This window comes from Vipera ursinii, assembly GCF_947247035.1.
Source record: "Vipera ursinii genome assembly, chromosome: 6".
In the NCBI taxonomy this organism is placed as follows: domain Eukaryota; kingdom Metazoa; phylum Chordata; class Lepidosauria; order Squamata; family Viperidae; genus Vipera; species Vipera ursinii.
In genome coordinates, this window is record NC_139515.1 from 87896096 (window position 1) to 87924023 (window position 27928).

Genomic DNA, 27928 nt, shown 5'->3' on the forward strand with positions numbered 1-27928 from the left:
GGGTGCCAATTGCCTTAATGAATACAATTAAAAGTACGCCCTTTAATAAAACGGTGCAATATCCACCCTCACGGCCCCTCAGGCTGTGTAACGAGAACAGTTTGTAACATGTTACCGAATGCCGTATTTCCTGGGGTCAGCATATTCCGCACTGGAATATGCAATAGTGGGTTAAAAAAATAAATTTCTTTTCTCTTCTGTGCTCTCGACTTACGCCAGGGCGGACCTACGGCGGGCTCCCTGTGGCTTCTCACAGGATAGGCAGACCCACATGGGATCAGGGGGTCTCCCACGTAACTCTCTTGTTGCCTTATACCAGGCATTAAAGGAAATTATCAGGGCTTTGAACGGGTTCAGATGTTGACTGAAAATTAGTCTAGCACAGGGGGAGGCAACCTTGGCTCTTTTATGACTCATGGACTTTAACTCCCAGAATTCCTGAGCCAGCATGGGGGAACTATGGCCTCTTCATGACTGGTGGACTTCAACTCCCAGAATTCCTGAGCCAGCCATGATGAGGGGAAAGGGAGAGGTTTCCAAGCTGATAAAAGGGCCAAGTTTGAAGAGCCCAGCCCTAGGAATTTTGAGTCTAACCAGGGGTAGGCAACCTTCTTGGCTCTTTTATGACTCGTGGACTTCAACTCCCAGAATTCCTGAGCCAGCATGGGGGAGCTATGGCCCCTTCATGACTTGTGGACTTCAACTCCCAGAATTCCTGAGCCAGCATGGGGGAGCTATGGCCCCTTCATGACTTGTGGACTTCAACTCCCAGAATTCCTGAGCCAGCATGGGGGAGCTATGGCCCCTTCATGACTTGTGGACTTCAACTCCCAGAATTCCTGAGCCAGCATGGGGGAACTATGGCCCCCTCATGACTTGTGGACTTCAACTCCCAGAATTCCTGAGCCAGCATGGGGGAACTATGGCCCCCTCATGACTTGTGGACTTCAACTCCCAGAATTCCTGAGCCAGCATGGGGGAGCTATGGCCCCCTCATGACTTGTGGACTTCAACTCCCAGAATTCCTGAGCCAGCATGGGGGAGCTATGGCCCCTTCATGACTTGTGGACTTCAACTCCCAGAATTCCTGAGCCAGCATGGGGGAACTATGGCCCCTTCATGACTTGTGGACTTCAACTCCCAGAATTCCTGAGCCAGCATGAGGGAACTGTGGCCCCCCTCATGACTGGTGGACTTCAACTCCCAGAATTCCTGAGCCAGCCGTGCTGAGGGGAAAGGGAGAGGTTTCTAAGCTGAGTCATGCTGGCTCAGGAATTCTGGGAGTTGAAGTCCACTAGTCATGAAGGGGCCAAGGTTGCCTACCCCTGGTCTAGCATCTCCAAAATATCCCCATTTCCCCGAAAATAAAACCCAATTGGAAAATAAGCCCTGGCGTGATTTTTTTTCAGGATGCTTGTAATATAAACCCCACCCCAAAAATATGTCCCAGTTAAGTTCGTCAGCCAGATGAACCCGTTTAGTACTGTATTTCCCCAAATATAAGACCCATCAGGCAAATAAGCCCCGGCGTGATTTTTCAGGAGCTTCATAATATAAGCCCCACCCCCAAGAAATAAGCCCCAGTTAGTCAGCCAGACCCATTGAGTACCGTATTTTCCTAAATATAAGCCCTAACCAGAAAATTAGCCCTAATGTCTGTTTTGGGGCAAAAATTAATATAAGACCCGGTCTTATTTGGGGGAAAACACGGGTAGCTATTATATACAGGTAGTCCTCGACTTATGACCCCCACGCAGCCCAAAATTTCTGTTGTTAAGTGAGACATTTCTTAAGTGAGTTTTGCCCCCATTTTACGACCTTTCTCGCCTTACTTGTTAAGGGAATCCCTGCAGTTGATAAGTGAGTAACCTGCTTATTCAGTGAATTTGGCTTCCCCCCCCACATTGAGTCACAAAAAGGGGATACGTGAACTCGGGACCCTGCAACCGTCATAAATATGAGTCACTTTGCCAAGTGTCTGAATTTTGATCATGTGGACCATGGGGGACATTGCAAAGGTTGTAGGGCTGGACTAGATGACCTCCAAGGTCCCTTCCAAATCTATTATTATTATTATTATTGTTGTTGTTGTTGTTGTTGTTGTTGTTGTTGTTGTTGTTGTTGTTGTTATATAACTTTTATTCATAAAACATGAGTCAACTGAACACTCAAACTGACTGGCAGTAATGGTTGACACGGGTTGCTGCCAGCATCCTAGGTATCAACCAGGTATCTCCTTAAAATGTAAGATGTTCCGAGTAGCGCAGTTTTTTGTAGCTTTGCTGGAGTTATTGCAAGAAGCTGCAATTTCTTGATGTGTTTTGCAAAGTTTTTGGACGTCGTTCCCAGTGCCCCAATGACAATGGGTATCCCTGTTACGCGTTTCATCCATAATCGCGCAGTTTTGATGGCCAGGTTGCGGTATTTCGGAATTTTTTCCACTTCTTTTCCTTCGACTCTGGCATCTCCTGGTACAGCGATATCAATGAGCTGTACGCTTCGGTTCTCTAGGACTGCGATATCTGGCGTGTTGCGTTCCAAATGGCGATCTGTCTGTATTCGGAAGTCCCACAAGATCTTCACCCTCTCATTCTTGACAACTTTTTCCACCCTATGTTCCCACGACTTTTCGGACGCAGGAAAGTATTGTTATTGTTGTTGTTGTTATTATTATTATTATTATTATTATTATTATTATTATTATTATTATTATTATTACCACAATGGAGCCCCAGATTTCTGCTGTTAAGCAAGACAGTTGTTAAGTGGGTTTTGACCCATTTTATGACTGACCTTGTCACCGTTGTTAAGGGAATCACTGCACTTGTTAAAACTAGTAACAAAGTTTTTCAGGGAATCCGGCTCCCCCATTGAGTTTGCTTGTCGGAAGGTAGCAAAAGAGAATCACGTGACCTTGGGGATGCTGCGACCGTCATAAATATGAACCAGTTGACAAGAATCTGATCCCCCATCCCCCATGGAACGTACTGGGTCCGACGCAAGGAAGAGACGCCAGCTGGAGTACGTGTTCAGCTCTTTATTGGGGGGGGTAGCGTACTGGGGAACAAGGGTTACCTGGCCTCCTTAAATACCTAGCCAGGTAGGCGTCCAGCCAATGGGGTTGGCCCTAGGTTTCCCGCCAAAACTAGGGTTCCCGCCAAAACCGTCCAGGCCATCGCCCCCTAGTGGCTGTTGCCATGCAGATACCTGCACTGGATACATAACACCCTTCCCCCCTTAGAGAAGAACCACATGACAACCGTCGAACCAACATTACAACTATGTACATAACTATGTACAATGTGTGCTAATACATATGCAGCTGTTGGGTGATTACTTGCACACATAGTCCGCTAAGTATGCCGGCGCCCTGTGGGGCCTGGTGGACCGTCTGGGTGTGGCTTGGCCCTGGACTTGGACAGCGGACTCGTGATGCCTCTGTGCTGGGTTGAGCAGGGTTGGTTGCAGGAGGCCATCCTCCTCTAGGTCTGGTTCAGAGTCGTTTTCGTTTCGACTGACCTCCCCTGGGGTGTGGCTATCCCGTTGGCCGCGGGTGGTGTTACTCAGGGACCCTTCCTCTGAGCTGGCCGATGTGTCGCCTTATGTGTCGATCCCCCTCCAACCCCACGATGGAAGAGAGAGGACCCACCTCAATCCCCATCTTAGGAAATAAGAACTCTTGGATGCAAGTTTAGTCCAAAAGGAAAATGTTTACTAGGATGGAATCGATTGTGGCAATACAAGACGGAATCTAACCAAGTTACATTTCAATCCTATATAAAGCATTCCCATTTCAGCCCCTCCCCTCATCCATTTGGTCAGATGTCAGGCCCTTCCATGGGAAAGGGAACTCTCCTTGGTTTTATGGTTATTGCTTCCTTTTGTGTTCAAATGTTCCCTGTTGTTTGAAGATGCCTAAAGTCTATCCTCTCCCCCCTCCTTCGGAGAGATGGCAGAATACATTTATGAAATGTGATATAAATGGATTCTGACAGAGAGGCCCAGTTTTTTCAAGCACGGTCCCCGGAATCCATGGATGCCCTGCCCCGTAGTTCCTTTCCCAAACCAGGTCCCCCACGTTGAGAACCCTGTGTGCTGCTGATGAGGGCCTATCCGTTTCCGCTGCCACTCGGTCGGGGTGCAAACGGTCAAGCTTGGTGATGAGGCGCCGTCCCCATCGTAGTTCTGCTGGGCTGTTGCCATGCAGGTACCTGCACTGGATACATAACAGCCCAAGCAGGAGACCCTCTCTCATTCTAGACAAGTGGCTGTCCAGATTCTTCTTGAAAGCCTCCAGTGTTGGAGCACCCACAACTTCTGGAGACATGCCATTCCACTGAATACAGAATAACAGAGTTGGAAGGGGCCTTGGAGGTCTTCTAGCCCAGCCCGCTGCTCAAGTAAGAGACACTATACCATTTCAGGCTAGCGGCTGTCCAGTCTCTTCTTAAAAACCTCCAGGATGAGGCACCCAGAACTTCTGGAGGCAAGCTGTTCCACTGGTTAATTGTCCTCACTGTTAAGAAGTTTCTCCTTAACTCCAGGTCGCTTCTCTCCTTGGTCAGTTTCCAACCATTGTTTCTCGTCCTGCCCTCTGGTGCTTTGGAAAATAAGTTGACCCCTTCTTCTTTGTGGCAGCCCCTCAAATACCAGAACGCTGCTATCACGTCTCCCCTGTTCCTTCTTTTCTTTAGACTAGCCAAATCCAAGTCCCGCAGCCGTTCTTCGTATGTTTTAGTCTCCAGGCCTTGGATCATCTTAGTTGCTCTTCTCTGAATTTTTGCAAAACTCTCAACATCTTTTTTCCCGATATGGTGACCAAAATTGGCTGCAGTATTCCAGGTGTGGTCTTACTAGGGCTTAATAGAGTACATTAGAGTGGAGTGGAGTGGAGTGGAACAGAGTAGAGTAGAGTACAGTAGAGTACAGTAGAGTAGAGTAGAGGAATAGAAAATAGGGAACGGAGTGGAGTAGAGTAGAGTATAATAAAATAGAAAATATGGAATAGAATAGAATAGAATAGAATAGAATAGAATAGAATAGAATAGAATAGAATAGAAAATATGGAATAGAATAGAATAGAATAGAATAGAATAGAATAGAATAGAATAGAATAGAATAGAATAGAATAGAATAGAATAGAATAGAATAGAATAGAAAATATGGAATAGGAATAGAATAGAATAGAATAGAATAGAATAGAATAGAATAGAATAGAATAGAATAGAATAGAATAGAATAGAATAGAATAGAATAGAATGCTAGGGAATTCTGGGAATTGAAATCCACAGGTTTTCAAGTTGTCAAGGTTGGACGCTCCCAAACTAGATCTCCCTTTGTTGAATTTCTGCTCAGCTCAACTTTGTGCAAACCCATCCGCTCTCCCATCCTAAGGATGCTCGCTGGGAGGAATTCCCGGAGTGGTGTGTGTGTGTGTGTGTGTGTGTGTGTGTGACTTCACACCCGATCCAGCACGCCTGGAGACCCTTCCAAGCACCCGGGCAGTGGGCTAAACCAGGAGCATGAAATCTGACCACAGCCCTAACCCACTTTCTCCGCCCGCCCGCCCCTCCACTCCGCACTTCCCTGAAAGCGCCTCTGTTGCTTTAAGCCAGCAGAAGACTTCATTTTTCAGGTGGAGTCTCTCTTCTTGCCCGATTATAAATTTGCAGGGAGCAGGGCCAGCAGCTGCTTTGCTGGAATCCGAGCAGGCATCATGGTAAGCCCACCACGTCTGGGGCGGTGGGGGTGGTGGTCTTTGGGTCTCTCTCTCCCCCCCCCACCCCCGGGCTAAAGTAAAGGGTAAGGGGCTGTCCCCAAAAGGGAAGAGACGCATCTCTTTGCAAACTTTTTCAAAGTTTGGGGGGTTTGTTTCTGAAGCCCGTAGGGCCGAAGATTTCATTTGGCTGATTTTGCTCCTTATAAGGCGAAAAGTAGATCTCCTGGAAAGGGTATCTCTACTTGAGGAGGGGGATCCCTCCCTCTGGGCTTCCCCTCCCCCTGTCATTTTTCAGTGCAGAGGTGTGGCTCGATTTCTTGCAAAGTTATGGATCTGGTGCGGGACCCTTTCCCCCCCCCCCACCCCCTCTATTCTGTTGGTATCTTTGGAAGTTTTGTTTTTTTAAAAAAAAAATCTGGAGTCAATTTCATTTTCTTTGCCTCTTTCTCTGGATTATTTCATTCTGTAGTTACGAACGCGGCGAGCTGACAGATTACTGTAACTTTAGAAAATTATATATATATATATATACAGATATATATTTTCAGCTTCTCTCCTCTCTGGATAAGAGGAAACTGCCATATTGCCTTTGTTTGCTGTAATCCCCAGAGTTGATAGGCTGAAGACCAGCACAAACTCTCTTTCTTTCTTTTTTTTTCCCCCAAACATCTTTATCGGAGAAAAGTTCCCAAGCCAGGAAACTTTTCACGTTAAATTAGAAAGCGCTAGGCGGAAACTGTTGAGAGAGTGTAACAATTCCTTTGCGTATTCATCAACTTTTAGGGAGGTGGGTGGAACTGCAAGATATATATATATGTATATGTGTATATATATATATATATATATATATATATATATATATATATATATATATATATATATATATATATATATATATATATATTTGTTTTCTGAGGTTGACCAAAGATCTACATATATATATATGAAGCCACAGCAGCCTGAGGATGATGGATGAGATTTCGTCGAAACGTTGCTCTTACACCTTCAATTCTACGTGGGGGAAAAAACCCGAATGACCAAAGATCTACATACAAACACCCGCAAAAACCTCAGAAAACATATATATAAAAGCTGGTCCAAGAAAGTTGGTGTAGTTTAAGACAGATTGGAGTGTGGTCTCTTCCTAGCTTCCCAAGCCAAACTGGGTTAACTTGGGTATGTCTGGTTTAATGAAGAGGAGGACCACGGGGTGACATGACAGCAGTCTTCCAATATTTGAGAGGCTGCTCCAGAGAAGAGCGGGGTGGGTGGGTGGTGGTTTCCAACCTCTTCTCCAAAGCACCCGAAGGGCAGGACAAGAAGCAACGGATGGAAACTCATCAAGGAGAGAAGCAACCCGGAATTAAGGAGAAGTTTCCTAACAGTGAGAAGAACTAACCAGTGGAACCACCTGCCTCCAGAAGTTGTGGGTGCTCCACCACTGGAGGCTTTCAAGGAGACTGAACAGCCATTGGTCTGAAATCCTATAGGGCAGACATGTCAAACACAAGGCCCGGGGGCCAGATCCGGCCCGCGAAGTGGTTTCATGCGGCCCGCAAAGCCATCCTGGAAACAGTGAAGGAACGGCCCCCACTGCCTTGGCCCTGGCCCTGGCCCAGAGACCCTCCTTCTGCCAGAGACCCCCAGATCTGTCCCACTCCTGCCCAGGCCCCCATAGGCACCCTTGATGCCAACGATGTAGAGCTGGCCACGCCCACCCAGCAGGCCATACGCACTCTAGCCACGCCCACCCAGTAGGCCACGCCCACCCAGGCCACACCCACCCGGCCCCCTGAGGGCAACCGCAATGCTGATGCGGCCCTCAATGAAATTGAGTTTGACACCCCTGCTATAGGGTCTCCTGCTTGAGCGGGGGGGTTGGACTAGAAGACCTCTAAGGTCCCTACCGACTTGGTGATTCTGCTATTCTATACTCCCAGATCAATTAACCAGTGGAACTGCTTGCCTCCAGAAATTGTGGGTGCTCCATCACTGGAGGTTTTCAAGAAGAGACTGGACAGCCATTTGTCTGAAATGGTATAGGGTTTCCTGCCTGAGCAAGGGGTTGGACTAGAAGACCTCCAAGATCCCTTTCAACTCTGTTATTCTGTACTCGGTGGAATGGCTTGCCTTCAGAAGTCGTGGGTGCTCCAACACTGGAGGTTTTCAAGAAGAGGCTGGACAGCCATTTGTCTGAAATGGGAGAGGGTCTCCTGCTTGGGGAATTGGGGGTGGGTTTAGCCTAGAAGACCCCCCCCAAGATCCCTTCCAGCTCTGTTAATTCTGTTCCCCGGGATGTTTTGTTTCATGGGGGGGGGGTGACAGACATTTAAACGGAGGAAGGAGCCCAGTCCTGTTTTAGCAAATTAAAATATTTGTCCTACAAGCTCAAAAGCTACTTTGCAGTTTTTGCAGTTTGGGAAGGCATGTTGCGAAGAAGGCAGCTGCCTGGTGCTGGGAGCTGCCCCCTCCAGAAAGGTGGGTGCGGGGTAGGGGGGGTGGCGCGCGTCCAGCTTTGCCAGTTGAAGAAATAATACAAATATGCCAGCAGTTGTTTTTTGCGCGGAGCAGGTGGTGGTGTGTCTCCTGGCACACTTGTTGAGAAAGCATGCGAAGAGGCAGCTCGCTTTGACTCCGGAGCGACACATGGTCCCCGGGGGACTCGGCAAATTTGGGCCAGAGGGTCCACCGTAGATGGTGAGCCAGGAGACCAGCAAAAATAGATAGATAAGAGAGAGAGAGAGAGAGAGAGAATGATAGAGAATGATAGAGAATGATAGATATATAGAAAGAGATAGATAGATAGATAGATAGATAGATAGATAGATAGATAGATAGATAGATAGACAGACAGACAGACAGACAGACAGACAGACAGACAGACAGACAGATAGATAGAATGATAGATAATGATATATAGAAAGAGATAGATAGATAGATAGATAGATAGATAGATAGATAGATAGATAGATAGATAGATAGATAGAATGATAGATAATGATAGATATATAGAAAGAGATAGATAGATAGATAGATAGATAGATAGATAGATAGATAGATAGATAGATAGATAGATAGATAGATAGATGATAGACAGACAATAGATATGGATGGAATAGATAGATAATGATAGATACATAGATAATGATAGATAGATAATAATAGATGATAGGGAGTAGATAGAGATAATAGAGAGAGGGGATGGATAGATAGATAGATAGATAGATAGATAGATAGATAGATAGATAGATAGATAGATAGATAGATAGATATGGATGGAATAGATAGATTATGATAGATACATAGATAGATAGTGATAGATAAATAGATAGTGATATAGATGATAGATAATGATAGATAATGATAGATAGATAGATAGATAGATAGATAGATAGATAGATAGATAGATAGAGATGGAATAGATAATGATAGATACATAGATAATGATAGATGATAGGGAGTAGATAGAGATAATAGAGGGGGTACATAGAGAAGATAGATAGATAGATAGATAGATAGATAGATAGATAGATAGATAGATAGATAGATAGAGATGGAATAGATAATGATAGATACATAGATAATGATAGATGATAGGGAGTAGATAGAGATAATAGAGGGGGTACATAGAGAAGATAGATAGATAGATAGATAGATAGATAGATAGATAGATAGATAGATAGATAGATGATAGACAGATAGATGGATAGACAGACAGACAGACAGACAGACAGATACCTCCTTGGAAATGGTCGTTTTCAGCCACTAGCGGTCATCTAATCAACTCTGTATGGCTACTTTAATAAAGAGAAGAGTGAGGGGGGACATGATAGCAGTCTTCCAATATCTCAAGGGCTGCCCCAAAGAAGAGGCAGTCAAGCTGTTCTCCAAAGCGCCTGAAGGCCGGACAAGAAGCACAGCTGTCAAACTCGCGACGTCACGTGATGTGTCACGACGTATCATGACTTTTTTTCCATTGCCAACAATGAGGGCGCGGTTTTGGCATGACGTATCCGGCCCGCGAGCCGGCAGTTGGACACCCATGGACTAGATGTCCTCCGACTTTATTATTATTATCTATGGAAGTGGGGTTTTTTTCGTGTGGCTCAGTGTACAGGAAGTCCTCGCTTTACGACCACAACTGAGCCCAAAATTTCTGTCGGGAAGCCAGACCTCAGTCAAGTGAGTTTTGCCCCATTTTACCAGCTTTCTGGCAACGGTTATTAAGTGAATCCGTGCAGTTGTTCAGTTAGTAACACGGTTGTTCTCTGACCTTCTCCGTTGACTTTACTGGTTTGCCGAAGGTGGCAAAAGTGGATCGCGTGATCCCGGGACGGGGGGGGGGGGACTGTCATAAATATGAGTCGGTTGCCAGTCGTCTCGACTTTGGATCGCGTCGCCATGAGGACGCTGCAATGGCCGTAACTCTGAAAAATGCCCATAAAGTCACTTTTTTCCAGGACATTATAACTTTGGACAGTCGCTCAGTGAACTGTCGTAAGTTGAGGATTACCTGTAGTCTTTCAATTTACAAGTCTGACCAGGAGCAGGAGTTTCCCTTGATGAGCCAGGTGCTTGTTAATGCCAGTCCCATCTGATGTTCTGACCCCTTTTGCCACAATGGTTAAGCCAATCGCTGCAGTGAAGGGAATCGCTCTGGTCCTTAAACGAATCACTTGGTCATTAAGTGAAACCAGCTTTCCCTACTCTGACTCGGCTCGTCGGAAGCCAGCTGGGAAGTTTGCAAAGGGCAATCAAGTGACTCTGGGATGCTGCAACGGCTATAAAGACATAGGCCTGAATTTTGATCCTGTGACTTACGAGGATGCTGCAACGGTCGTGCGAATAACGGTCATAAGTCACTTTTTGATGGCCGTTATAATGGTCGTTGAATGCATGATTGTAAGTGGAGGACCATTTGCATGTGGAGGTAGAGGTAGGACTAGATGACCTCCAAGGTCCCTTCCAACGTTGTTATTCTTCAATCAGAATAGAGCTGGAAGGGACTTTGGAGGAGGTCTTCTAGTCCAGCCCCCTGCTCAGGCAGGAGACCCTATAGCAGACGTGTCAAACTGCCTGCCCACGGGCTGGACGCGTCATGCGGAAGCCACGCCCACCCCATTGCCAGCAATGGAAAAACAGTCCCAATACGTTGCACAACATATGGAATAGGGAATAGAATAGAAAATATGGAATGGAATGGAATAGAAGAGAATGAAAGAGAAGAGAAGAGAAGAGAAGAGAAGAGAAGAGAAGAGAAGAGAAGAGAAGAGAAGAGAAGAGAAGAGAAGAGAAAATATGAAATGGAATAGAATAGAAAATATGGAATAGAATAGAATAGAATAGAATAGAATAGAATAGAATAGAATAGAATAAGGAATAGAATAGAATGGAATAGAATAGAATAGAATAGAATAGAATAGAATAGAATAGAATAGAATAGAATAGAATAGAATAGAATAGAATAGAATAGAATAGAATAGAATAGAATAAGGAATAGAATAGAATGGAATAGAATAGAATAAGGAATAAAATAGAATAGAATAGAATAGAATAGAATAGAATAGAATAGAGTAGAGTAGAATAGAATAAGGAATAGAATAGAATAGAATAGAAAAGAATAGAATAGAATAGAATAGAATAGAATAGAATAGAATAGAATAGAATAGAATAGAATAGAATAGAATAGAATAGAATAGAATAGAATAGAATAGAATAGAATAGAATAGAATAGAAAATATGGAATGGAATGGAATAGAATAGAAAAGAAAATATGGAATAGAATAGAATAGAATAAGGAATAGAATAGAATAGAATAAGGAATAGAATAGAATAGAATAGAATAGAATAGAATAGAATAGAATAGAATAGAATAGAATAGAATAGAATAGAAAATATGAAATGGAATAGAATAGAAAATATGGAATGGAATTGAATTGAATAGAATAGAATTGAATAGAATAGAATAGAATAGAATAGAATAAGGAATAGAATAGAATAAGGAATAGAATAGAATAGAATAGAATAGAATAGAATAGAATAGAATAGAAAATATGGGATAGAATAGAATAGAATAGAATAGAATAGAATAGAATAGAATAGAATAGAATAGAAAATAATAGAATAGAATAGAATAGAATAGAATAGAATAGAATAGAATAGAATAGAATAGAATAGAATAGAATAGAATAGAATAGAATAGAATCTTTATTGAGAATAGAATAGAACAGAACAGGATAGAGTTGGAAGGGACTTTGGAGGTCTACTAGTCCAGCCCCCTGCTCAAGCAGGAGACCCTATAGAATTTCAGACCAATGGTTGCCCAGCCTCTTAACAACCTCCAGTGTTGGAGCATTCACCACTTCTGGAGGCAGGTTGTTCCACTGGTTAATTCTCACTGTTAGGAAACTTCTCCTTAGTTCTAGGTTGCTTCTCTCCTTGACGAGATCCGTTGCTTCTTCTCCTGCCTTCAGGTACTTTGGAGAACAAGTTGGCCCCCTCCTCCTTTTTGTGGCAGCCCCTTAAATACTGGAACGCTGCTATCATGTCCCCCCCACCCCAAGTCCTTCTTTTCTCTAGCCTGGCCATATCCAATTCCTGCCACCATTCTTCGTGTGTTTTAGTCTCCAGGCCCCTAATCCTCTTCCGAGTTGCTCTTCTCTGCGCTTTTCCCCCCAAATCTCAATCTCTTTTTCGTCGTGTGGGGACCAAAACTGGCTGCAGCATTCCAGGGGTGGGAGGCTTACTAAGGCTTTAAAAAAAAAACGTGATCTTGATTCTACGCCTCTGTTTATGCAGCCCAGGATTTTATTGGCCATTTTGGGCTGTTGCCGCACAGGGCTGGCTCCTGTTTAAAAGTGATCGTCCACAAGGACTCCAAGGCCCATCTCACAGTTGGAGATTTTGAGCCAGGTTTCGCCTAATCTCTAATTGTCCCTTTGGTTTTTTTCCTGCCTAGGTATGAGCGTTTGTAGTTATAATGCAGGGCTCTTCAAACTTGGCAACTTTTAAGATTTGTGGACCTCAACTCCCAGAAGGCTGAGGAATTCTGGGAGTTGAAGTCCACAAGTCTTAAAGTTGCCAGGTTTGAAGACCACTGATATATATACAGTATTAACCTGACGAATTCAATGCTAATCCATGGATGGTTCAGCTCTATGCACCCCCTTCTCTCTCTGCCATTGAATTCAATGGGACAAATTTCTGGGTAGTTTTATCCCGAGTGAAACATAAGGGCTGGCTGAGGGATGCTGGGAGATGAAGTCCACAAGTCTTAAAAAGTTGCCGAGTTTGAAGACACACACACACACACACACACCCGTTATAACGACAAGGTCGTGAAATGGAGGAAAGCTTACTTAAGCGTCTCGTTTAGCAGCAGAAATGTCGGGCTCCCTTGTGGTCGTAAGTTGAGGACTCTCTGGACTGGCTCACGGATTGCCGCAAGAGCTTGTGAGGTCAGCTGCGACCCAGTTAGCAACCTCCGGTTTTTCTTTAGCGGCAGAAGTTCTGAATTTCTTCGTCCACTGGAAGGACTATCTTGTTGAGAGGCGTTCTTTGAAATGCAAAGAACATCTTCAAACATCTCAGAGAAAGAGCTTAGGTACAACAAGCTCGCCTGAAAGTAGTAACAATTGCTAGAAAACCCGGGTTTTAAGAGTTGAGGAGTCGGCTTGGAACGCCGCACGATAAAAACAATTCTTTGAAAAAATCTATTCTGGCGAACTCTCAAGTCGGCTAAATAATTCACAGATGTTCTCTGTGCAAACACACCCCTGTTTTTTTCCCCCTTTTCGGAGCCGAGCAGTATTATGCAAATTGCACACACACACAAAAATAGTGTGCATTTTTTTTTAAAAAAATTTTTTGGTTCAGGTACAAACTAAAAGAAAAAGGAACTGTAGCCAAATGTAGTTTATCTCCAGGCTATTCTCTGCAGATTTATTTTTTTTCCTATGGGTTTGCCAAACCGTCTTTCGTATCTGATCATGTTTACAGGCGGCTTGTTGCTCATTGAACTATTTGGTTTTAAGATTCGGACTGATTTGAAAGTGGATTTTTTTTAAAAAAAATAATAATGACAGTCTTACAAGAATGACTTGGGGGAAAAAAAAGATGTCACACTGCTTGGGTTAAAAGAAATCATAAATAAAAAGGGATTTGGGCATCGTTTTGATCGGAGAGAATGATTTCCTGCCTGAGAAGGGGGTTGGACTAGATGACCTCCAAGGTCCCTTCCAACTTTTTTATATTGTTGTTGTTAATAATAATAATAATAACAACAACAAACCACGAGATAAGTTTTCTTACATTGGATACCAATTGTCCTTGACTTACGGCCTCGATTGATCCCAAAATTTCTGTTGCTAACCAAGGCAGTCCTTAAGTGAGTTTTGCCCCATTTTACGACCTTTTTGGCCACGCTTGTTAAGTGAATCACTGCAATTATTAAGTTAGTCCCATGGCTGTTATGTGAATCTGGCTTCCCCATTGATTTTGCTTGTCGGGAGGTCGCAAGCGGGGATGATGTGACCCCACGGGACACTTTAACCCGTCACAAATAGGAGTTGGTGGCCAAGTGTCTGAATTTCGATCTCGTGACCGTGGGGATTTTGCAACGGGTAGCGTGAGAAACGGTCCTAAGTCCCGGCTTTTTTCCGGCGCCGTTGTAACTTTGAACGGTCCCTAAACAAACTGTTGCCCGTTGTCAGTTGATCCCAACATTTCTGTGGCTAAACCGAACGGTTGTTAAATCAGTTACGCCCCATTTTACGACCTTTCTTGCCGCCATCGTTAAGTGAGCCCCTGCAGTTGTTAAGCGAGTCACACGGTCGTTAAGTGAATCTGGCTTTCCCCCATTGACTTTGCCTGTCGGAAGTTCGCCAAAGGGGATCACGTGACTCTGGAGCTCTGCGATGGTCATAAATAGGAGTCAGTTGCCCGGTGTATGGATTTTGATCATGTGACCACAGGGGTGCTGCAACGGTCACGCGTGGGAAAAATGGTCATAAGTTACTTTTTTTTTTTTGCGCTGTTGTAACTTTGAACGGTCACTGAATGAACTTTTGTAAGTCAAGGATTGATTACCTGTATTAAAAAAAAATAAAATTACGGTCGCTAAAAGAACTTTTGTAAGTCAAGGATTACCTGTATTTTAAAAATTAAGTTAAATTAAAATTACGGTCGCTAAAAGAACTTTTGTAAGCCAAGGATTTCCTGTATTTTAAAAATTAAATTAAATTAAAATTACGGTCGCTAAAGAAACTTTTGTAAGCCAAGGATTTCCTGTATTTTAAAAATTAAATTAAATTAAAATTACGGTCGCTAAAAGAACTTTTGTAAGCCAAGGATTTCCTGTATTTTAAAAATTAAATTAAATTAAAATTACGGTCGCTAAAAGAACTTTTGTAAGCCAAGGATTTCCTGTATTTTAAAAATTAAATTAAATTAAAATTACGGTCGCTAAAAGAACTTTTGTAAGCCAAGGATTTCCTGTATTTTAAAAATTAAATTAAATTAAAATTATGGTCGCTAAAAGAACTTTTGTAAGCCAAGGATTTCCTGTATTTTAAAAATTAAATTAAATTAAAATTACGGTCGCTAAAAGAACTTTTGTAAGCCAAGGATTTCCTGTATTTTAAAAATTAAATTAAATTAAAATTACGGTCGCTAAAAGAACTTTTGTAAGCCAAGGATTTCCTGTATTTTAAAAATTAAATTAAATTAAAATTACGGTCGCTAAAAGAACTTTTGTAAGCCAAGGATTTCCTGTATTTTAAAAATTAAATTAAATTAAAATTACGGTCGCTAAAGAAACTTTTGTAAGCCAAGGATTTCCTGTATTTTAAAAATTAAATTAAATTAAAATTACGGTCGCTAAAGGAACTTTTGTAAGCCAAGGATTTCCTGTATTTTAAAAATTAAATTAAATTAAAATTACGGTCGCTAAAGAAACTTTTGTAAGCCAAGGATTTCCTGTATTTTAAAAATTAAATTAAATTAAAATTACGGTCGCTAAAAGAACTTTTGTAAGCCAAGGATTTCCTGTATTTTAAAAATTAAATTAAATTAAAATTACGGTCGCTAAAGAAACTTTTGTAAGCCAAGGATTTCCTGTATTTTAAAAATTAAATTAAATTAAAATTACGGTCGCTAAAAGAACTTTTGTAAGCCAAGGATTTCCTGTATTTAGAGGGAAAAAAAATTTAAAAGAATTTTCTGTGCTGGTTTACCTTCTCGTTTTGCTTTAAACTCTTGCAGGAAAGAGGTTTTCTCACTAACAGCTTTAAGCTTCCATCTTTCCAAGGACATCCAGTGGAGTTTAACAGAAGAAACTCAGACCGGGAAATAAGGGGAGGGGGTCTTTCCTTTGTCTAACGCTCTTTTAAAATGTGGAAAAAAAATTTTTTTCTTTGCTTGGTTTCCTTATTGTCTTTGCCTTTTTTTTTTTTGAGTTTGTGTTTTAACTTTTGAAACAACTAAAATGTTTATTTTATACATCTGCCCTGTTCACCGCCCTGAGTCCTTTGGGAGAAGGGCGGTATATAAATAAAATTAATAATAATAATAATAATAATTTAAAAAAAGAAAAGTGAAGAAAAGCACATTTGGCCTCCGTCAGCGGGAGATACAATAGCTGCGAAATGCTCCTTCAAATCACGTCTGGCTGTCTTCCCTACTGCCTTCCAGACAGGGTTTTGTCTCCAGGTGACTAGTCCCTGGCAAGGTTTTCCAGCGGCGGGTTTGCCATTGCCTCCTTCCTGGGGCTGAGAGAAAGCGACTGGCCCAAAGTTACCTATGGCTTTGTGCCTAAGGAGAGGACTAGAATTTAAGAACTCTTGATTTCTAGTCTAGTATCTTTACCCCCACCGCTAGTCCTTGCTTAGCGACTGTATGAAGTTATGATGTAGCCCAAAAGGTATTTACGACTTGGTTTCAAAGTTCTGGCTGTGGTGCACGCACGCACACACACACATGCCACAACTGAGCCCCAAATTTGTTGCTAAGCAAGACAATTGTTAAATGAGTTTTGCCCCCATTTTACGACCTTTCTTGCCAAAGTTGTTAAGTGAATCACTGCAGCTGTTAAGTTAGTCATATGGTGGTTAAGTGAATCTGGCTTCCCCCATTGATTTTACTCATCAGAAGGTCATAAAAGGGTCACGTGACCCTGGGACACTGCAAACCGTCATAAATGCGAGTCAGTTGCCAAGCGTCTGGATTTTGATCGCCTGACCCTGGGGACGCTGCAACGGTCGAAAGTGCGAAAAACGGTCCAGAGTTGCTTTTTTCAGGGCCGTAACTTTGAACGGTCACAAAATGAACTGTCGTAAGTGGAGGACCGTCTACATTAACTCAGCTTCCTCGGTTTTGTTTAACGACCGCCACGTTCGCTTTATCACTGTGCCACTCGCTTCGCCACTGCCCCTCCCGAAACGTAAAATCGACTCGGTCACGTGGCTGCTTGGACTTACGACGGCCACGCCTCGCCACAGAGATGCCAGACTCCGTTATGGTCGTTAAGGCGAGGACTACCTGTACGCTCAACTTAAAAGGCTCCCCAGCCTGCACGAGGCAGAAATATTGAAATGCAGATGTTCTGACATTCGGACAGATGTTGCTGACAATCCATGTAGAAACCCCGGTTTGTTCTTTTTCCCAGAGGGAATGTCTGTCAATCCACATCGGCCAGGCGGGAGTCCAAATGGGGAACGCCTGCTGGGAACTTTACTGCCTGGAACACGGGATTCAGGCGGATGGCACCATCCCGGGCACCCCGGCCCCACCGAAGAGCGAGACCGAGCAAGTGGATTCCTCTTTCGAGACCTTCTTTTGTGAGACGGCCTCCGGGAAGCACGTGCCTCGGGCGGTGTTCGTGGACCTGGAGCCCACCGTCATCGGTAAGGTCCCCGTTTCCCCCAAAATAAGCCCTACCCCAAAAATAAGCCCTACTTTTGGAGCAAGGCGCGAACCTAAAAATCAAGGTAGGCTGGAGGTGTGGATCTGCCCCACGCGTCCCGCAGCCTGCCTTTCCTCGCCGGCCTATTTCTTCTTCTGTGGCATCTTCTGCAGCCAGGCTTGCATTTCTGGAAAGGCCACTGCAGCTGAGCATCGAGCTACGGATTGAATCCACAGCTCGGTCCTCGGCTGCGGAGGCCTTCCGGAGAGGCCTGACTGTGAAATGCAGGCCCGAATGCAGCTGCAGAACTTCGGCCCCAGAAGAAGTGGACCGGATGAGTGGTGCTGTCAGTGCTGGAGGTGAGTAAAAAATGGAGTCATTTGGGGAGGCTGCCTTAGCTGGTAGCCAATACTTACTACATTTGTTTTCTTCCTAGTCCACCCCCCTGCTTGAGCAGGAAGCCGTCTACCATTTCAGACAAATGGTTGTCCAGTCTCTTAACAACCTCCAGTGTTGGAGCACCCACAACTTCTTTCCACTGGTTAATTCTTCTCACTGTTAGGAAACTTCTCCTTAATTCCAAGTTGCTTCTCTCCTGGATGAGTTTCCATCCATTGCTTCTTGTCCTGCCTTCAGGGGCTTTGGTGAAGAGGTGGACCCCCTTTTCTCTGCAGGCGCCCCTGAAGTACTTGAAGACAGTACCATACCCCCCCCCCCGTCCTTCTGTTCGACAGGCTAGACCAGGGGTAGGCAACCTTGGCTCTTTTATGACTCATGGATTTCAACTCCCAGAATTCCTGAGCCAGCATGGGGGAACTATGGCCCCCTCATGACTTGTGGACTTCAACTCCCAGAATTCCTGAGCCAGCATGGGGGAACTATGGCCCCCTCATAATTTGTGGACTTCAACTCCCAGAATTCCTGAGCCAGCATGGGGAAACTATGGCCCCCTCATGACTCGTGGACTTCAACTCCCAGAATTCCTGAGCCAGCATGGGGGAACTATGGCCCCCTCATAATTTGTGGACTTCACCTCCCAGAATTCCTGAGCCAGCATGGGGGAACTATGGCCCCCTCATGACTCGTGGACTTCAACTCCCAGAATTCCTGAGCCAGCATGGGGAAATTATGGCCCCTTCATGACTCGTGGACTTCAACTCCCAGAATTCCTCAGCCAGCATGGCTCAGCTTGGAAACCTCTCCCTTTCCCCTCAGCATGGCTGGCTCAGGAATTCTGGGAGTTGAAGTCCACGAGTCATAAAAGAGCCAAGGTTGCCTACCCCTGCCCCAGCCAGCCAGGAATTCTGGGAGTTGAAGTCCACCGGTCATAAAAGAGCCAAGGTTGCCTAACCTTGGGCTAGAGATACCTTCTGTGCAGCCTAATGTTAGGTAGCCAGGCTTGCCTCCCGTCAACCGTTTCTTCTGCACCCTTCATTCCCCAAAACACGAAGTCTCTTTTTTCAGCTCCTGGGAAAAAGGATTGTGCATTTTCCGCGACAAAAGAGGGAAGTGGTTTGCCGTTTGCTGCCTTCTTGCTTATTCTTCCTGGCTTAAAGCAACAATTGTGAGGTTTCCTGTGGGTGCCTATCACGCTCTGAACAGGGTCCGGTCTGTGTAGCTTGAGAGATTAGTGAAGGTTGGCCAGCCCAGCCCACCGCCGTTGCAGGAAATGCAGTGGGCTGTTTTGTTTGCCCTTGCACATGGCCTGAAGCCTCTTTTTGAAACCACAAGCTGATTTTTTAAATAAATAAATAAATAAATAAATAAATAAATAAATAAATAAATAAATAAATAAATAAATAAATAAATAGACTACGACGGCGGCTGTATCCCTCAAATGCAGCTTTTCCTACTGAAAGCAATTTATCCGCAGCTGTCTTTCGGAAGCTTTTCACGAAGAGCTCCCTTGCTTTGGGTGAAATGTTTCTTTAATAAAACGTACCTATGAAAACTTCATAAAATTTAATCTTAATTTATTAAAAGAAGAAAGGGGGGAGGCGTCATAGCAGTCTTCCAATCTCTCAGGGGCTGCCCCAAAGAAGAGGGAGTCAAGCCATTCTCCAACAGCGCCCGAAGGCAGGACAAGAAGCAACGGAGGGAAACTCATCAAGGAGAGAAGCAGCCTGGAACTATTTTATTTATTTTTATTATTTATTTATTTTATTTATTTTAATTCCATTTATATCCCACCCTTCTCCGAAGACTCAGGGCGGCTTACAAGCTTAGCAGTAGCCTTCATTCTATGTATATGCCTGCTTATTAGGGCTTTCACACACCCCCCAAGCGGCATTATTACAAAGTCAGCTTAATTGCCCCCAACAATCTGGGTCCTCATTTTACCTACCTGGGAAGGATGGAAGGCTGAGTCAACCTTGAGCCTGGTGGGACTCGAACCTGCACTAATGGCAGGCAGCTGGTGTTACTTAAGGAGGCATTAGCCCACTGCTCCACCAAGGGTCTTGTAAGGAGAAACTTCCTGACAGTGAGGACAATTAACCGGTGGAACAGCTTGCCACCAGAAATCCTGGGCGCTCCATTGCTGGGGTTTTTTAAGAAGAGGCTGAACAATCACCTGTCTGAAATGGTATGGGGTCTCCTGCTCGAGCTGAGGGCTGGACTAGATGACCTCCAAGGTCCCTTCCAACTCTATTCTATTCTAAATTCAATGCTATTTATTTATTTATTTATTTATTTATTTATTTATTTATTTATTTATTTATTTATTTATTAAATAGCATGCCTTCTCAATGAAAACGGGAGAGGAGATTGGTAACCCAAACACTGGGCGGGGGGGGGAAATTAAGCCATCTCCCCCGGGGTTGATCTGCAGGAGGCCCCTGTTGTGGTACCACAACATGACACAATCTCCTGAAAGTTCTCGAAACAAATCTGAACCGCGACACCGTCGGAGCCCTCATTGTATCCGCTGGTTAGAAAAATGGCATTTCATGTCGTGGAAACGACGGCCACAAATCTGATGGGAACACCACAAAAAGAAAAAAAATTACCAGCCTGCAATACCGACAGAATGTTTGCAGTTTTAGGGTTGAGTTGTGGCATCCCCGGTGCCCTTTGCGCTTCGTTGGTTCCTGCAGACGTTTCATGACCCAGCTAGGGAACATCATCAGTTCTGGAAGGGAGTGGAGTTTGTGGAGAGCAGGAGGAGGAGGAGGAGGTGGAGGAGGAAGAGGAGGAGGAGGAGGAGGAGGAAGGACTGTGGGGTCCTTGGTGCTCTCTGAGCTTGGCTGTTTCCTTGCAGATATTTCATGAACTATCTAGTAACATCAATGAATAGAAGCCGTCAAGCACACGTCTTCTAGTACTAATGATGTTACTTAAATGGGTCATGAAATGTCTGCTAGGAATTAACCAAGATCAGAGAGCACCAGGGACCCCACAGTCCTCCTCCTCCTCCTCCACCACCACCATTCTCTTCAAGCACCAATGATGTTACCTAGTTGGGTCATGAAACGTCTGCAAAAAACAACCCAGCTCAGAGAGCACCAAGGACCCCACGGTTCTTCTCCTTCTCTTCCTCCTCCTGCCCCCCTCCTTTCTTTTTCCTCTCCTTCATTCCTTCTTTTTTCTTCCTCTTCCTGTTCTCCTTCCTCCTCCTCCTCCTCCTCCTCCTCCTCCTCCTCCTCCTTCCACAAACTGCAGTCGCTTCTAGCACTGACGATATTACGTAGTCGGTTCATGAAACGTTTGCACGGAAACCACCCAGCTCAGAGAACACCAAGGACCTCACAGTCCTCCTCCTCCTCTTCCTCCTCCTCCTCCTTCCACAAACTGCAGCCCCTTCCAGGACTGATGATATTACCTAGTTGGGTCATGAAACGTCTGCAAGGAGACCGCCCAGCTCAGAGAGCACCAGGGACCCCCACAATCCTCCTCCTCCTCCCCCTCTTCCTCCCCCTTTCCCCCCTCCTCTTCTGTGCAAACCCCACTTTCTCCTAGCACTGATGATGTTCCCTAGTTGGGTCATGAAACATCTGCAAGGAAACCACCCAGCTCAGAGAGCACCAGGGACCCTACAGTCCCTTCCTTCCTTCCTTCCTTCCTTCCTTCCTTCCTTCCTTCCTTCCTTCCTTCCTTCCTTCCTTCCTCCCTCCCTCCCTCCCTCCCTCCCTCCCTCCCTTCCTTCCTAGCACTGATGATGTTCCCTAGTTGGGTCATGAAACATCTGCAAGGAAACCACCAAGCTCGGAGAGCACCAAGGACCCCTCAATTGAGCCTCAGTTTCTTCTTCCTCCTCCTCCTCCTCCACCTTCTCCTCCTCCTCCTCCTCTCCACAAGCCTCACTCCCCTTCCAGCACTGATGATGTCACCTAGTTGGGTCATGAAACGTCTGCAAGGAAACCACCCAGCTCCAAGCTCAGAGAGCACCAAGGACCCCACAGTCTTCCTCTCCTCCTCCTCCTCCTCCTCCTCCTCCTCCTCCTCCTCCTCCTCCTCCTCCTCCCTGCAAATCCCCCTCCCTTCCAGCACTGATGACGTCACCTAGTTGGGTCATGAAACGTCTGCAAGGAAACCACCCGGCTCAGAGAGCCCCGAGGACACAGGAGAGGCCCTCTGCAGTGTATTCCTTCTTTTGACCTTTCCAACTCAACTGGCCCTTTCGCAAGGGGGGGGGTTAGGCCCGTCAGCTAATTCTTCCCTCTCTTGGCAGACGAGATCCGCACGGGGACCTACCACTCTCTCTTCCACCCGGAGCAGCTGATCAGCGGCAAAGAAGATGCTGCCAACAACTATGCCCGGGGCCACTACACCATTGGCAAAGAGATCATCGACTCCGTGCTGGGCAGGATCCGCAAAATGGCAAGTGACCAGGGCATCTCCCCGCCCCCCCCCTTAATGACTGCGACTTTAGGACTTCTGGACTTCACCTCCCAGAATCCCCCGGCCACTTAGAGCAGGGTTTCTCATCCTTGGTGACCTTGAGGCTTCTGGACTTCAACTCCCAGAATCCCCCAGCCACTTAAGAGCAGGGTTTCTCATCCTTGGTGACCTTGAGGCTTCTGGACTTCAACTCCCAGAATCCCCTGGCCACTTAGAGCAGGGTTTCTCATCCTTGGTGACCTTGAGGCTTCTGGACTTCAACTCCCAGAATCCCCTGGCCACTTAAGAGCAGGGTTTCCCATCCTTGGTGACCTTGAGGCTTCTGGACTTCAACTCCCAGAATCCCCCGGCCACTTAGAGCAGGGTTTCTCATTCTTGGTGACCTTGAGGCTTCTGGACTTCAACTCCCAGAATCCCCCGGCCACTTAAGAGCAAGGTTTCCCATCCTTGGTGACTTTGAGACACGTGCTCCTTAGGACAGATAGTCCTCTATTTACAGCAATTCATTTAGTGGCCATTCGAAGTAGCAACGGCACTGAAAAAAGGTGCCTTGTGGCCGGTTTTTCACACTTACGACCGTTGCCGCATCCTCAGGGGCAGGTGATGGAAACTCGGAGGCTCGGCAACCGGTTCACATTTATGACCGTTGCAAGTGTCCCGTGATCTCCCTTTTCACGCACCTCTGACAAGCAAAGTCAATGGTGGAAGCTGGATCCACTTAACGACCGTGTTGCTAAATTAATAGCTGCTGTGATTCACTTAACAGCTGTGGCAAAGAAGGCTGTAAAATGGGGCAAAAGTCACTTAACAACTGTCTCAGCAGCCGAAGTTTCGGGCTCAAGTGGGGTCATAAGTCAAAGACTACCTGTATATCCTCTCTCTCTCTTTCTCTCTCTTTGTTTCTCTCTTTCTCTCTCTGTTTCTTCTCTCTTTATCTTTCTCTCTTTGTTTCTCTCTTTCTCTTTCTCTATCTTTCTGTTTTTCTTTCTCTCTTTCTCTTTCTGTTTTCTGTTTATCTTTCTCTTTTTGTTTCTCTGTTTCTTTAGCTTTCTCTTTCTGTTTTTTGTCTCTCTTTCTTTCTGTTTCTCTGTCTCTTTCTCTTTGTTTTTCTCTCACTGTTTCTCTCTCTTTCTCTTTCTGTTTTCTGTTTATCTTTCTCTTTTTGTTTCTCTTTGTTTCTTTAGCTTTCTCTTTCTGTTTTTTGTCTCTCTTTTTTCTGTTTCTGTCTCTCTTTCTCTTTGTTTCTCTTTCTCTCACTGTTTCTCTTTCTTTCTGTTTCTCTATCTTTCTCTCTTTGTTTCTCTTTCTCTTTCTTTCTTTAGCTTTCTCTCTGTGTGTTTTTTTCTCTTTCTCTTTTTTTCTGTTTCTCTGTCTCTCTTTGTTTCTCTTTCTCTCACTGTTTCTCTCTCTCTTTCTCTTTCTGTTTCTTTAGCTTTCTCTTTCTGTTTTTTGTCTCTTTTTTCTGTTTCTCTGTCTCTTTCTCTTTGTTTCTCTTTCTCTCACTGTTTCTCTCTCTTTCTCTTTCTGTTTTCTGTTTATCTTTCTCTTTTTGTTTCTCTTTGTTTCTTTAGCTTTCTCTTTCTGTTTTTTGTCTCTTTTTTCTGTTTCTGTCTCTCTCTTTGTTTCTCTTTCTCTCACTGTTTCTCTCTCTTTCTTTCTGTTTCTCTATCTTTCTCTCTTTGTTTCTCTTTCTTTCTTTAGCTTTCTCTCTGTGTGTTTTTTTCTCTTTCTCTTTTTTTCCTGTTTCTCTCTCTTTCTTTGTTTCTCTTTCTCTCACTGTTTCTCTCTCTCTTTCTCTTTCTGTTTCTCTGTTTCTCTCTTTGTCTCTCTCTCTCTTTCTCTGTTTTTCTTTCTGTTTCTCTTTCTCTCTGTTCCTGTTTCTGACTGTCTCTTTCTCTGTTTCTCTGTTTCTCTTTCTCACTCTGTTTTTCTTTTTGTTTCTCTCTCTCTCTCACTCTCTCTCTCTCTTACACACACACACACACACACACACACACTGAGAGAGGGAGAGACAGTGTTGTGTGACCCCCTTTTGCGACCTCCTGACACGCCAAATCAATGGGGGAAGCCAGATTCCCTTAACCACGGCCGCAAGAGAGGTCATAAAAGGGGGCAAAGCTGGCTTAATGAAGGCCTCGCTTAGCAACGAAGCCTGGGGCTGACCGGCGGTCACCCGTCAAGCTCACAGCTTTGGCGGGCCGGCTTCCTTGTCTGGGCCCAGCCGGCTTGACCTGAGAGGCGGCCAGCGGAGGGCCCCCGTAACCCCCTTTCTCTCACCCACCCAGGCTGACCAGTGCAGTGGCCTTCAGGGGTTCCTGGTCTTCCACAGCTTCGGTGGCGGCACCGGCTCCGGCTTCACCTCCCTCCTGATGGAGCGGCTCTCCGTCGAGTACAGCAAGAAGTCCAAGCTGGAGTTCTCCGTGTACCCCGCCCCCCAGGTCTCCACCGCCGTGGTGGAACCCTACAACTCCATCCTGACCACCCACACCACCCTGGAGCACTCGGACTGCTCCTTCATGGTGGACAACGAAGCCATCTACGACATCTGCAACCGGAACCTGGACATCGAACGCCCCACCTACACCAACCTCAACCGGCTGATCGGGCAGATCGTCTCCTCGGTGACGGCTTCCCTGAGATTCAACGGGGCCCTGAACGTCGACCTGATCGAGTTCCAGACCAACCTGGTGCCCTACCCCCGCATCCACTTCCCCTTGACCACCTACGCCCCCATCATCTCGGCCGAGAAGGCCTACCACGAGCAGCTCTCGGTGCCGGAGATCACCAACGCCTGCTTTGAGTTTTCCAACCAGATGGTCAAGTGCGACCCCCGCCGGGGCAAATACATGGCGTGCTGCCTCTTGTACCGGGGAGACGTGGTGCCGAAGGACGTCAACGCGGCCATTGCCGCCATCAAGACCCGGAGGTCCATCCAGTTTGTCGACTGGTGCCCGACCGGCTTCAAGGTGGGCATCAACTACCAGCCGCCCACCGTGGTGCCCGGAGGGGACCTGGCCAAGGTCCAGCGGGCCGTCTGCATGCTCAGCAACACCACGGCCATCGCCGAGGCCTGGGCCCGGCTGGACCACAAGTTTGACCTCATGTACGCCAAGCGGGCCTTCGTCCACTGGTACGTGGGGGAAGGCATGGAGGAAGGCGAGTTTGCCGAAGCTCGGGAAGACCTGGCGGCTCTGGAGAAGGATTACGAAGAAGTCGGGCGGGATTATGCCGACGGGGAGGAAGAGGAGGCAGAGGAAGATTTTTAGAACAAAGCGCCGGCCCAAAGCTGTGTGCGCAACCAAGCCGAGGTCAAACAAAAAGGAGAAAAGGACGTCGTATCACCCTGCCGAAAAACACCCGTTGGTTAGCATCGGGATTCCCGTGCCGTTATTATTATTATTATTATTATTATTTTTTAAAAAATTGCAATCTCCTCTTCTTCAAGGACTAGAACACATTGTACTTTGCTTGAAACCCCGCCCCTCCCGCTGTAGCCCCCCCTTTTTTTAATCTTCCTAGTTAGAACGAAAGCAAAAAAAAAAAAGATAATTAACGCTTGAGTGAGGATTTGGGAATCTCCGGGGTTGACAAAAAGGCATTATTACGTAGGGCTCTTGAATCGTGTTGGGGAGGGGGAGGCCACAAAAATAAATAAATAATCCCTCGATATTATTATGAGACGCAATAATCCGCTTCTTTGTACTTCATTAAAAAGTTGAAATCTTGTAGATGGGTGTTGTGATTCAGGGTCAGCCTGTGGGTTCGGCAGTTGGGTCGGACGACTCAGAGGAGGAGGAGGGGGGTGTTGAAGACCTTGCTGAGGGGGTTGAAGATCTTGCTGATGAGAGTCCTCAGCCAGGCCCCTCCCACCTGGTCACGAGGGAGACCCAGCTGTGTGAGCCTGACAGCGTGGTTGAAGATGACCCACAGGTGGCCCTGTTCAAGGACGCCTGACGCAGGAGGCAGTCAATCAGGAGTAAACAGAGGAAGGCAATGGGGCACCTCGGAAGGAGGCAGAGAGAAGCCACGCCCTGAACTGTATATAAGGGGAATGTGTGGGGAGGGCTGGTTTGCTGAAGGCAACCGCTTGGATAGTTCCTGTTTCTTAAAGCTCCGGTTTCTTGGTTCGTGTCTTGTTTGTTTTTGTAGTAATAAATTTGGCAGGCGTAATTCCAGCCTCTTGCCTTATTGTAAAAGGGGTTGTCCCTGCCTTTTCTGCAGGGCCGGTAACAGGCTGGTACAGAACAGTGGGGCTTTCCCCCCCCCCTGATGGAGAGCAACGGGATCTTCCATAACTCTGGCAAAGTTATTGCTTCGCCCCAGAGAAAAGTGAAAAGAGCGCCTTGGCGGACCCTTTGCAGTTTTGCTGTTTTCCTTGTTTAATAGTTCCAGTCCTCGACTTACAACATCCATCTAGCGACCGTTCAAAGTTACAACCACCCTGGCAAGAAAGTGGCTTAGGGCCGTTTTACAGGCTTAACAACCGTCGCGGCATTCCCCCGTGGTCACGTGATCAAAATTCAGCCACTTGGCAACTGGTTCGTATTTACGACGGTCGCCGTGTCCCGGGGTCACCTGATCCCCTTTTGCGAACTTCTGAAGTGCAAAGTCAGGGGGGGGGGAAGCTGGATTCGCTTAAGGACCGTGTTGCTAACTTAACAACCAAAGCGATTTACTTACCCATATCAAGGAAGGTTGTAAAATGGGCTTACAGTCGTGATTCACTTAACAACTGTGGCAAGGAAGGTCGTAGAATGGGGCAAAGCTCACTCTAACCAATGTTTCACTTAGCAACATAAAGTTTGGGCTCAATTGTGGTTGCAACTCGGAAGGAAGGAAGGAAGGAAGGAAGGAAGGAAGGAAGGAAGGAAGGAAGGAAAGGAAAGGAAAGGAAAGGAAAGGAAAGGAAAGGAAAGGAAGGGGAAAGAGGAAGGAAGGAAGGAAAAGGAAAGGAAGGAAGGATGGGAGGAAGGGAAAGAAGGAGGGAAGGGAAAGGAAGGGAAGGAAGGGGAAAGAGGAAGGAAGGAAAAGGAAAGGAAGGAAGGAAGGACGGGAGGAAGGGAAAGAAGGGGAAGGAAAAGCAAAGAAGGAAGAAGGAAGGGGAAAGAGGAAGGAAGAGAAAAAGGGAGGGAAGGAAGGACGGGAGGAAGGGAAGGGAAAGGAAAGGAAAGGAAGGAAAAGGGAAGGGAAGGGGGGGAGGAAGAAAGGAAAGAAAGAAGAAAGAGAAAGAAAGAAAGCTAGCTGACTTCCTACAATGCAATGGCTGTCTTCACCTCCTCTTGCCCCCAAGGGCTAAACTCTGAGAATAGCAGTTTACACAGCCCAAATTATCCAGGTTTGTTTCAGAACTACCAGCTGCACTTCCTGGGTTTACAGCTGCACAAATCCGTATTCCTGGGCTAGTGCCTCTCTCGGTTGGTTTTGGGGAGCCAAAAAGACAGTTAATTTGGCATTCCAGTTAAGGAGGTTCC

The 27928-nt window shown here is 45.7% G+C and overlaps 3 protein-coding genes across 5 annotated transcripts in view; 1 reads left to right on the forward strand and 2 right to left on the reverse strand.

Annotated features, from left to right (window-relative positions):
* KLHDC10 (kelch domain containing 10) overlaps positions 1–27928 on the reverse strand; it is a 331421-nt gene that overhangs the window by 75265 nt on the left and 228228 nt on the right. The window lies entirely within an intron of this gene.
* Positions 5673–26144, forward strand: LOC310642419 (tubulin alpha-1 chain-like). The gene is made up of 4 exons (XM_083366125.1): positions 5673–5719; positions 17382–17619; positions 22288–22436; positions 24743–26144. Exons 1-4 carry the CDS (start codon positions 5717–5719, stop codon positions 25721–25723), a joined length of 1371 nt encoding a protein of 456 aa, XP_083222251.1. The 5' UTR covers positions 5673–5716; the 3' UTR covers positions 25724–26144.
* The window catches only part of MEST (mesoderm specific transcript), a 64701-nt gene continuing 56543 nt past the window's right edge, over positions 19771–27928 (reverse strand). For all 3 annotated transcript variants that reach the window (XM_083366136.1, XM_083366133.1, XM_083366135.1), the window contains exon 13: positions 19771–20076. The gene's annotated coding sequence lies outside the window, so the exon portion shown is untranslated. The remainder of the gene's footprint in view (positions 20077–27928) is intronic.

Excerpts from the sequence above, each read along its gene's own strand:
- LOC310642419 (XM_083366125.1), top strand. Across the intron at positions 17,620-22,287 it reads CCTGGAGCCCACCGTCATCG|ACGAGATCCGCACGGGGACC; the intron begins GTAAGGTCCCCG and ends CTCTCTTGGCAG. Across the intron at positions 22,437-24,742 it reads TGGGCAGGATCCGCAAAATG|GCTGACCAGTGCAGTGGCCT; the intron begins GCAAGTGACCAG and ends TCACCCACCCAG.